Source organism: Macrobrachium nipponense, chromosome 4 (assembly GCF_015104395.2).
Source record: "Macrobrachium nipponense isolate FS-2020 chromosome 4, ASM1510439v2, whole genome shotgun sequence".
Taxonomy (NCBI): domain Eukaryota; kingdom Metazoa; phylum Arthropoda; class Malacostraca; order Decapoda; family Palaemonidae; genus Macrobrachium; species Macrobrachium nipponense.
In genome coordinates this window covers 127,357,872-127,368,955 of record NC_061100.1, presented here as the reverse complement: position 1 = coordinate 127,368,955, position 11,084 = coordinate 127,357,872, and the positions used below count along the sequence as shown (strand labels likewise).

Here is an 11,084-nt window from a genome sequence, read left to right as displayed (position 1 = left end):
TATATCCAACATGGGTGATTCTTTATAATTTCCATTTTCTGCACTCTTCGTGTGTGTGCGTTTTTATTTTTATTTTTATCGGGGCTTAATATGTCATTGTCGACCTCTGCTCATATTGAATTTTATTGTTGTGCTAGTAAAATTTCCATGACTATTTAGTAGATTCGTTTTTTTGTTTAACCAATTTCGTTAGTTTTTTCTTCCTACCTTTCCTACATTTCATACTTCAAAACTGCAAGGGTCATTAATGCAATTTTGTCCCGCAGTTGTTTCATTGTTTCTCTGTTGTAGCATTTCATATATGCTGGTTGGAACAGTGCATCATTGCATATGTTCAACAAATTCGTTATTCACAATTTCAATGTATATATTCAGAATAATAACCGTGATTGTTTCCTGTTTCAATTTCTCCCCGTTGATAGACTACTACATGTATCAAAACTTACATCAGATACCACACAAAGATCAAAATTACTTTTGTTTCCGAGTACCATGGTACTTTTCTTGATTTCCTAAAAGAAATGTCTTGTTTAGGTATAGATAGTCTATTTTATTTGCCTCCTGTAAGATATGTTCGCCTTCTATTATTAAAAATTAGAATGCAATGTTCGCTGTATAAATAAAGTGTATCGTGCAACTTACACCCATAAAAAAAACTCTGTTTCTAGTTAAGATAACTTATTTGGTATTATTATTTGTATTAATTAAGTTAAACTGCAACATACTGTTTTGTAAATTTTATGATAAAATGTACAATTTGGGTCGTGATATAAAAGATTTCAAAGAAACGACCCAGGTTCTGTATAATTGAGTCTACCCGCTTGGAAGACGGACGGCTACGCAAGACGAAGGTAGCCGACGGCCCCGCAACAGCTGACATACAGTAAACATGGCTGATTCCCCTGAAGTAATTAAAGAGAGGGCGGTGCGTAAAGCCGCTATCAAGAGAGAATTTATAAAGCAGATCACTAATCCACATCGCCATGCATCTGGTGAAGGCGGTGCACTGGTAAGTGTAACCCTTAGGGTAAAGGAACGGGCTTTACCTAGGTAGCCTAGCCCCATAACCACACTTACGGGACACCTTTGGACAAGAGTTCATGGAAGTGTAGGACTCCCTAAGGTGTTGTTACAGAAACGATCCACTGGGCTCCGTGTTTAATTCCAGCCCCCGGTCATGAATGTCAACGATAGACGGTAAATCTTAGGCTAGATTAGTACCGTAGCTACTAGGCTAGCTATTAGGGTAAACTACTGAATGGCCGGCCTCTGCCGTAGTGTGACCACTTTCCCGAAAATCGAAAACTGTGGCTTTATCCTAATTTGTGACTTGGAAGAAAAATCGTACTTCGAGAGCAAAGTAGCCTAATATACTTAGGTCTCGAGGTGTTGCTTCGACGGACGCTGGCTCTTGACTGATGTCTGTCCTGGGTTACCTACAGGACGAGTTAAAGTACTTTTTCGGGAAGGTGGTCGCACTGTGGTCGAGGATGGCCATTCGGTATTTTACCCTATTTCAAATAATCTCTCTTGCACAGCACTAGGCTATACACACCCAATTTAAAGGCCTAGGGTAGAATATCACGACAGGCCAACCCTCATCACGGTGGACGGGTCTTATTCACTCGATATTTAATTGGTGAAACATGAATACAATTGCAACTCTAAGCATACCATTTAAAAGACTGAAGTTTCGTCAACATATTGTGATATATGAAAGCCCCATACGAATTAAAATAAGCATGTGAGCTCTTCGTAAAATATGTTTTCAAGGCAGTTTTGAAATCCAATATGGCGGCTACGTTTTGCATGGACGGTTCTCATCAGTGACGGCCACCATCTTTCCCCAGCCTTCCCAGCACTCATTTGAACAATGTTAGCGTATGTATGTAACGTTTATTGATCTTACTCAAGATTGCAGTTGTAATCAGCACAATAAAACAACATTTTGTTGCCTATATTAGTGAAAGTATGAAACTTGTTATTCCCGGGGTTATGGTTGGAACTGAATTCATTCTTACCTTGTAATCAGTGGTTTTATCCTTACTGCTATCACAACTGAAACTCCACAGTGCTTATTTGATTGTAATTTATACACATTTTGGTCTTAATTCACTCCACAGTGCACTCGAACCACATTGCTGTTCGTGTTTCCTAAGCACTCACTCCGTAAACAAAGTTACGAGCAGCAGACGACAACATGATTATGAGATGCAAAGCTTTATTCCCTTAATTGTTTACTTTACTCAATATTTAGTTTAACTCTACTTCAAAATGTTTATTTAATTCATGTCCATTATCCCTTTTTTGCAACCAAATTAACCCCCCAAAACTTACGAATGTTTCGGATGTATACTTACGAGCAGACGACGTGAGGAAAATGGCTCATCGTTGCCAATCTAGTGGAGCGTCACACATACGCCGATGCATTTACAAACTGTTTCGATGAATTCTAGTTGTCATAGTAATGCAGTAATGATAAAATTGCTCTAATATGTATATATACTACAAATAGATACGCTAATTTCACTTATTTCCCCGGTTTTGTGTAAGTCTTATACCTAGTTTGGAGGGTAAACACATACCAATTGACAACACTGATAAACAATTGAAGAGCGCAAAACGCCGCAAAGAATGCCGTAGTCCCCTTGAATAAGTACGAATAAGTGCTGGTAAGAGGTGGGTTTACGATTGTTGTGATGAAAGTGCCCCAGCATCTATGGGTACAAGTGGTGTGCAGATTTAGCACATGAAATGGGAAGTTTGTTGACACAAGCGACTCCGTAAACATCAAGATAGCGTCAATCTTCTAAACATTTTTAGTTGTAAGTAAAAATTTCTAAAGCGTTTTGGTGAGATTTCCACTGCAGTAGGCCACCCTTTTCAGTACCCTCTGTTTAAATCTTAAAATTTGGCCTTAATTTCTAACTTTGGAGAAAATACTTACTTCGAAAGGAGAGTAGAGGTCTTTAGCTCCGTTTTTCACCAAGAAGAAGTCGCGACTGATGCCCATCTCCGGTGTCAGGACGCGTTATAATGTACTTTTTCGGAGGGTGGCTAGGTGTTGATTGTAGGTGGCCTGCTTGGCCTGCTGTGATATTCTACCCTAGGTACGTCGTTTTGTCTGAAAATTTTATCGGTAACAACGGTAGTTGGTTAGTGTAGTTTAAAGTTTAGTTGGCCAGGCCGCGCAACTCATCATGTGTTAGCTAATTGTCGTCGTCTTTGTTTCCCCCCCACCCAAAAACCCCGGTTTCCCAATAGGGCCCCCCGTACCATTTTACGAAAATTACGCCTGCAAGTACGATTTCCATTTGCCCTTTATTAGGTATGTGTGTGCCCCCACCCAAAAACCCTGGTTCCCAACAAGGTCCCCCTTACCGTTTTTATAGTAGGCTTTTGTATAATCTTTTACTGCACGTTTTCGGAAGTCAGGCCAAAACATACGCACTAGCTTTGTAAAGTTTTCCAAAATATTATCTTCCACCCGGCCGCCATCATGTTGCGCTATCTTGTTTGAATTCGTCCGCCAATTTTCGAGCAGACGATAGTCTTGGTCAACTAAACTGTAGTCACTCCGTACATGCCGTAAGTACTAATCAGAGTAGGGAGATAGGGATCCTAGTGTTACTTTGGAGGGGGGCAAAGCCTTCCTGGTCAGGTCCGTGCACATTGCCTTGAGTTAGGTTAGGTAGAGGTAAATCTGGTTGGGGTATATACCTATACTATTCCCTCTGAAACACCCTATGGAGGTTTAGCTTATCAGTATGAGGTGGTAACAGTTGTTGAAGCTTGGTAACTGTGGTTAACTGGTGGTAGGCAGCTGTGACTGACTTATGTTGAGACATGTTGCCATTGCTTACCGTCCTCACACCATCCTCACACTTGTCCCTGTAGCGTAGTGAAAGAGTAGGGCTGACAGAAGAGTGGGTGATACCCCTATCTCCCACCTACCTGGCACTAGTTAACATCCTTGTTAATAAGCTTTAATCACTGAACCAGCTTATGTAGAAAAGATTACGATTTTTATATATGTGAAATGCATTTTATCTTTAAGAGTATTTTTTCTATGTAATTTTTTGTATGTGCTTGCCAATTTTAATTTTCTACAATCCCTATTACATTACATATTTGCAAATGATTCCTTTAATTAGATTAATTTAGTTTTTATTAAATTAAAATGTTCATTTTGACTTATCCTTTGGCTATAAACTGTATCATTACTTTGAAGTTTGTACAGTATCATTTAAATGCCTCCCCCTTTAGATTCTGGTGACATCAAATGAGGTGATATAAAAAAAATTAACCTAATATTTTAATAATACTTAGTAACATTGGGATGATGTCTGTAGGGCCTGTTGGAAAGGAATTATTATTAAACCAGTACAAAACTGAAAATCATAATTTTGTTTATTTTAACTTACTTTTCCCAGCAGAGAGAATTTATATGTATATCCATTAGGTTTTATAGCTATTATAAAAAGTTAAGGGCTTATATTCTCTTCTAACTTCAACACCTCATTCTTACTACCTATATGATATTGTTTTACATTTTGTTCATGAAACTTACCTGTCAGTTATATATATAGCTGTATTTTCTGAAGTCCGACAGAATTTAAAAAAAACTTCCGACACACGCAGTGGTCGGCCAGGTGGTTAGTACCCATTCCCGCCGCTGGGAGGCGGGTATCAGGAACCATTCCCATTTTCTATTCATAATTTTTCTGTCGCCGGTGCTGAAAACACCTGTTTTCAGTACCTCCGGCTTAGGATGTAAGGAAGACGTATGATTCGTATGTACGCAATTAATCAGTAAATATGTCTAATTCCGTAAGGAAAAGGTATGACTCGTATGTACGCAATTAATCAGTAACAATGTTCTATTCCGAAGGAAAAAGTTATTCCGTAATGTACGCAATTATCAGTAAACATGCTAATGCCGTAAAGGAAAAAGTCTGATTCTTAGGATGCTTTAATCATTAAACATGTCTAATTCCGTAAGGAAAAAGTTGATTCGTATTTGTACGCAATTAATCAGTAAACATGTCCTAAATTCCGTAGGCCAAAAGTATGATTCCGTATGTATGCAATTAATCAGTAAACATGTCTAATTCCGAATAAGGAAAAAAAGAAAGGTATGATTCGTATGTACGCAATTAATCAGTAAACATGTCTAATTCCGTAAGGAAAAAGTATGATTCGTATGTACGCAATTAATCAGTAAACAGGAAATCCAAGGTCTAATTCCGTAAGGAAAAAGTAGTTTATTCGTATGGACGGCAATTAATCAGTAAACAAGTCAGGGTAGTGAACCTGCTAACCTTCCTGTAGACTTTATTTTGCCTAACCCTGTAGTATGGCCTACGGGTTATGAATATGTCTGAGAGAGGTGATCGCTCTCCTTCATTGTTGTGAAGAGTGCTACTTCTGTTATTGTTACTCCTAACCCTGTAATGTTGCCTTCGGGCCCTAAAACAGTGTCTGTAGAGGTTATTGCCCTTTCTCTTATACTCTTTCGATTCGTAACTTAGAATCGAAAGTGCTTGCTTTAGAGAGCAATAGTGAAGTGGCTAAGTGCAGTGACAGTGCCCCTTGTGTAGTGGAGGGTGCGTCAGATCGGCCTATAACGCCTCTAGGTCTAGACCTCTGTCGGACTCCAGGACCACAGGGATGAGAGCATGTCGAATGCCGAAGGAGGGTTACGAGGAACCCCCACCGATCTGGCGTGCCTTCGGCAGTTTCTGATGAAAATCCCCAGACTGCCAAAGTGCGTGCAAGTGCACGAATCCTGAAGGATTGCTTCTCGTCCTCCGAGGCGTCCTCCCCGCGCAAGGGTTGGAGCTCTCGGAAGGACACGCGCCCTCTAAGAAGCTTTATAGAAGAGGACGCTTCACGTCCCCTCTCTCTCTCGTTATGCGTTTCAGTGAGAAGTAAGAAGGCGAATGTCGCCTGATCACGTGTACGTCTTTCCACCGAGAAATATGAAAAAGAAGGCAGTTTCTCTCGCTTGTTTTGACGCCTGTCAGGAGCGTGACGCTTTTCTGCACGCTTCTTTTGACGCTCGGCTTGAACGGGGCGCTCGGATGGACGCCAGGCGCGCGCCAGGACACTTGACGTCCTCCCAGTGGGACACTGAGCGTCCTCGCCAGTGGACGCCGAGCGCGCGCCAGCGCACGCCAGGTTTGTCTCCTGGCTGAACGTTTCTGTTGAACTCTTCAAGCTCTTGTTTAAGATTTGAGCCTCAAGAATGTGAAGTAAGCAGTGCTTCGGAGGAAGCTTAAAGTGAACAGACAACTTCGTCTTCGAAACCCAGCAAGACCTCGGGTTTCGTGAATTCAAGAGGTCTCTGTCAATATTATATTGCTTTTCGCAAAGGTGGATGGAGTTAAGGAAAGCTCAAGGGAAGATCTCGTTTGTTCCGACACGGCATACAAACCTTCGGTCCTTTTACAATAGGAAGGTACTAGCGGCAGCTGGATAGGTCGTAAGCTTTCGAACAAGGGGTTCGGTAGTTAACTGCTTGTCCGACAGGCGCGCGCGACTGGGAGGTAAACAAATCACTTTTGCTTTCGGCCTCACAGCGAGTGGACGTGTGTGTTCGACCGCTCTGTGCCCGCTTCTCGTCGTTTGCTTTCCTGAGTATATGGTTGTGTTTGTGTATGATAGAATCATGTAAGTACAATCATTTCTCTCTTTCTAATTAATTGTGATCTATTGGTCAATGATGGAATCTCCTCGCCTCGCTACCCCACGGAGACTATGCCCGGGTACCGAAGGGCGTAAATGCGGAAAGTTCCGCTCATTCCCGGAGATTGACCCTCATATTTTGTGCGCTCGGTGATCTGTTCGGACAGGTGCGTCCGGGCCCTGTTGCTTCGGCAACAGCAGCCCCGGCTCCGCTCTGGATGACAGATCTGACGTCGGTCCTGAGGAGGTTGACGAGGAAGAAGAAGAAGAGGAGGAAGGTGTCGTCGTCGTCTTCGTCGTCGTCGTCGTCTGCCGCCTCTTTCCCCTTCTTCTTCTAAGGCTCCCCCGCCGAAGAAGAAGAAGGTCGCCTCCCCCCCCCCTAAGAAGTCTCCTTCAGGAACTTCTAAGGGCCCGTCTCGCTCTGGTGAGACGGGGGTTCTTCCGCTGGTCACCCTGCTTCTTCGGGGCAGGACCCGTCTCTTCTTCCACAAGGAAGAAGACTACGGGGACCAGAGGAGTGCCGGCTAACACCGGCACTTCCTCACCTGCTGTTAGTGGTTCGGCCACGGCAGCAGGGTCCGTCTCGGCCTCTCGTTCGCGAGAGGTACCGAGTGTACGGTCGCCTAACAGCGGCCGTGCAGCCAAGAACCAGACCTCTGAGTCCGCTCAGCGTCAGGTTCACGGCACGGAGCGGAAGACTGGTGACAGCCGCTCAACACCGCGACTCTCACCAGACCAGCTCTCGCTCTCGCGGCGAGCAGCTGGCTACCCGGGCGGACGTGACGGTCCATGACCGGCCACGGGCTGAGGCTGGGAAGAGGTCCCCCCGTTCGCCGGCACCAGCCACGGCTGGTACCAGCGAACTGACGCACCGTGAGGATACGCACCGGTCTCACCGTGACAGTGGAGCTCGCCGGTCGCCTGACCGTCACTCTCACAGAGAGCGATCGGGTATGGCGGCGACCAGCACCAGCTCCTCTGACACACGAGACCGGGGCCGCTGTTCTCGGTCCAGCCGTTCTCCACAGCGAGACGGCTCGACTAGGTCTGCAGCTCGATCGCCACCCGCGGTTGGCGATCGCCTCAGTCTTCAAGCCCACCTGGTTTCTGCCAGCAGCGAGGAGGGAGCGTCAGTCTGCCTCTCCCATACCTTCAACCTCCTCGGGTTACAAACCGGGATGGGGCGAGGTATTGGAGGAAGTGATCGTTAGGGGTGGCGCCCCCTCCAGGATCCCAACCACCATCGTCGTTACGTACCAGGCACGGTTCTTGGACCAGCCAGGTCATACGCACAAGTGGTTGGAGGAGACCGAGAGGGGTCTGTCGCTGTTCTTCCTCCCCTTGAGGGAGGAGGGTCTCGGGAGATGCTCCTGTTTGAGGGACTGGATGGTCCGCGACTCCGCAGGACGCAGTCACTCCTGAGATCCAGAGGAACTTTGCCGAGGTTATTGCGCTGATTCGTCAGCACAACGACCTCGCGGAAGGATCGCCGCTCCCACCTTCCGAGCCCACGTCCCGGCTCGAGTCGTTCTGGGGCCCGAAGAGGGAACCCAGACCGACGGTGGGTTTGCCGCGTTCTGAGCTTGCGACTCAGTGCTGGACCAGGTTGAATCGCTTGTCTCCGGACAAGACGGTTCGCTCAAGTCTGGCAGGTCGAGCAAGCTGCTTCCACCTCCTCTGCTGCGACAGCGGCGTTTTTACGTGCCATCTGAAGACCCGATGCCGCCCAAACAGGTGAACCCGGAGTTAGCCAGGCTGACTCCGGGTGTGTCTCTGCAGCAGCTCCTGTCCGAGAACCTATGGTTCTCGCAGCAAGAGGCACTCGGCCTGGAATCTACCGCCATGGCAGCTTTCCAGGCCGTCTCCTGGCTTAGATCTGTGGTCCCTCACAGTATCTAAGGTCGCAGCCAACTCCGGGGGAATTTCTCCCGAAGATGACTCGGCCTTTAGGAGACTTTGCCAGTCTGGAGGAAGAGCCATCTCCTTCCTTGCCCACCAGACGGTGAACCTGTGGGCCAACCTGGTTCTCCGACGAAGGGGACGCTGTCCTTACTCGGGTTTCCAGGGCGGCCGGGCGTGAAGCGGCGTTGGGACTTCGCAACGGACCTTTACGGAGTTCCACGTCTCTCTTCCCAGGAGAGATGGTGGACGCTGCGGTGGACAGACGGCGCACTGACGACAGTGACCGTCTGGTTCACCAGGCAGTCTCGAAGGCTTCTGGGCAGCCTCGGACTGCGGCCAAGTCTAAGAGCTCGGCTAGCGCTTCCTCGGTGGCTAAGACGGTAGCTGCGTCGAAGCCCCGGGGAAAGACTCTGTCTTCTTCGACTTCTACCAAGGGGAGCCGTAACCAGCCCTCCTCCCAGCCCTCCTCCTCCCGTGGAGGCTCTGGGAAGAAGTCGAAGAAAGGGGGGAAACGCTAGGGACGGCGTTCCCCCTCACCTGCTGCCGGAAGTGGGGGGGTGCCTGGCCAGCCATTGGGCAACTTGGCAGCGCTACGGCGCCGAGACCTGGATTGTAGATGTCCTTCGGGAGGGATATCTATTACCCTTCGAATCTCGGCCACCCCTCACCTCCAACCCGGTCCAACAGCAGTCGTACGTTCCAGGGTCATCGAAGGACGTAGCATTGAGACAGGAGATCAAGACCATGCTGAGCAAGAGAGCTGTAGAAATCGTCACGGATCAGTCACCGGGCTTTTACAGTCGACTCTTCCTGGTGGAAAAGTCTACGGGAGGCTGGCGCCCGGGTGATAGATCTCTCTCCCCTGAACCGGTTTGTTCGCCAGACCCGGTTCACGATGGAGACGGCACGCTCAGTGCTCGACTCCATTAGGGAGAACGATTTCATGCTTTCAGTGGACTTGAAGGATGCGTATTTCCAAATACCCATTCATCAGTCCTCCAGAAAGTACCTCCGCATCATCCCCTCGACGGGGCGGTGTACCAGTTCAGGGCACTCTGCTTCGGTCTCTCATCCGCCCCACAGGTGTTCACGCGAGTGTTCACTCTGGTGTCGCTTGGGCCCATTCGCACGGGATACGTCTGATGAGGTTATCTCGACGATTGGTTAGTCCTGGCGAGCTCCCGCTCGCAGTTGCTACAGGACAGGGATCGACTGCTCGAGTTCTGTCGCGATCTGGGGATCGTTGTGAACTTCGAAAAGTCCGATCTCGAGCCCAAGCAGAGGATGAAGTACCTGGGTATGCTGATCGACACGGTAGCAGGGCGAGTCTTCCCCGCAGACTCGCGGATCAGCAGATTCAGGGAGGCAGCCAACCAGTTCCTGTCTCGGCAGGAACAGGTAGCTCAGCGATGGCAAGTCGTGATCGGACACCTGTCGTCACTCGAGAAGTTAGTCCCTCACGGGCGTCTTCACCTGCGGTCTCTTCAGTGGAGACTAAAGGAGAGTTGGTCACAGGCGACGGATCCCCCAAGCTTTCCAGTGTCACTGACACCGGAGGTGAGGCAGGACCTAGCCTGGTGGCTGGACGACAGGAACCTCTTAAGAGGAGTGCCTCTGCGCACTCCCCCCCCGGACATGCAGCTGTTCTCAGACGCATCGACCGAGGGATGGGGCGCACACCTGGAGGAGTTGCTGACTTCAGGAGTGTGGGACGAGAACGACAAGCACCTTCACATCAATGTACTGGAACTCAAGGCAGCGTTCCTCGCTCTCCAAGAGTTCCAGGACCGCTTGATGGGACACTCAGTGGTGTTGATGTGCGACAACACCACGGTGGTGGCCTACGTCAACAAACAGGGGGGGGCCTAGTGTCTCTCCCGTTGTACCAGTTGACTCGGCAGGTGCACGAGTGGGCCGAGGCACACTCAATAGAGCTGTCGGCACGCTACATTCCAGGGAAGAGGAATGTAGTAGCAGACACGCTCAGCCGTCGGGATCAGGTGATAGGGACCGAATGGTCTCTACACCAGGACGTGGCGGAAAGGCTCTTCGACCTGTGGGGGCGACCAGTCGTGGATCTGTTCGCCACCCGGCACAACAGGAAGCTCCAGGTGTTCTTCTCGGCCGTGCCGGACCCATGGGCAGCTGCAGAGGACGCTCTTCAACACCCGTGGGACAACCTCTTCGTCTATGCCTTTCCCCGTTCAGCCTGATTCGCAAGGTGATCAGTCGAGCACTGGTCACCCCGAATCTCAGGATGATCCTGGTGGCTCCCAAATGGCCACAGGCCATTTGGTATCCGGACCTGCTGGCTCTTCTCGCAGGGGAACCGAGAGAGATTCCCCCTTGGCACAACCTTCTCGCCCAGCCACACGTCGAGCGGTACCACCGAGCAGTCCAGTCCCCTACGTCGTTCAACGGCTGGCTGTTATCCACCATCTCTTGTGAACGAGAGGCTTTTCTCGTAGCGCAGCAACAGAGATGGCTGGAAACGT

General features: G+C 48.5%; 1 protein-coding gene across 1 annotated transcript in view; it reads left to right on the top strand.

Moving 5' to 3' along the window:
• The first annotated feature begins 808 nt into the window (after window positions 1–808).
• Window positions 809–11,084, top strand: part of LOC135211155 (NADH dehydrogenase [ubiquinone] 1 beta subcomplex subunit 4-like) — a 27,507-nt gene continuing 17,231 nt past the window's right edge. Inside the window, exon 1 of the mRNA XM_064244331.1 lies at window positions 809–1,009. Coding sequence (XP_064100401.1) covers window positions 890–1,009 — 120 coding nt within the window. The 5' untranslated portion in view covers window positions 809–889. The remainder of the gene's footprint in view (window positions 1,010–11,084) is intronic.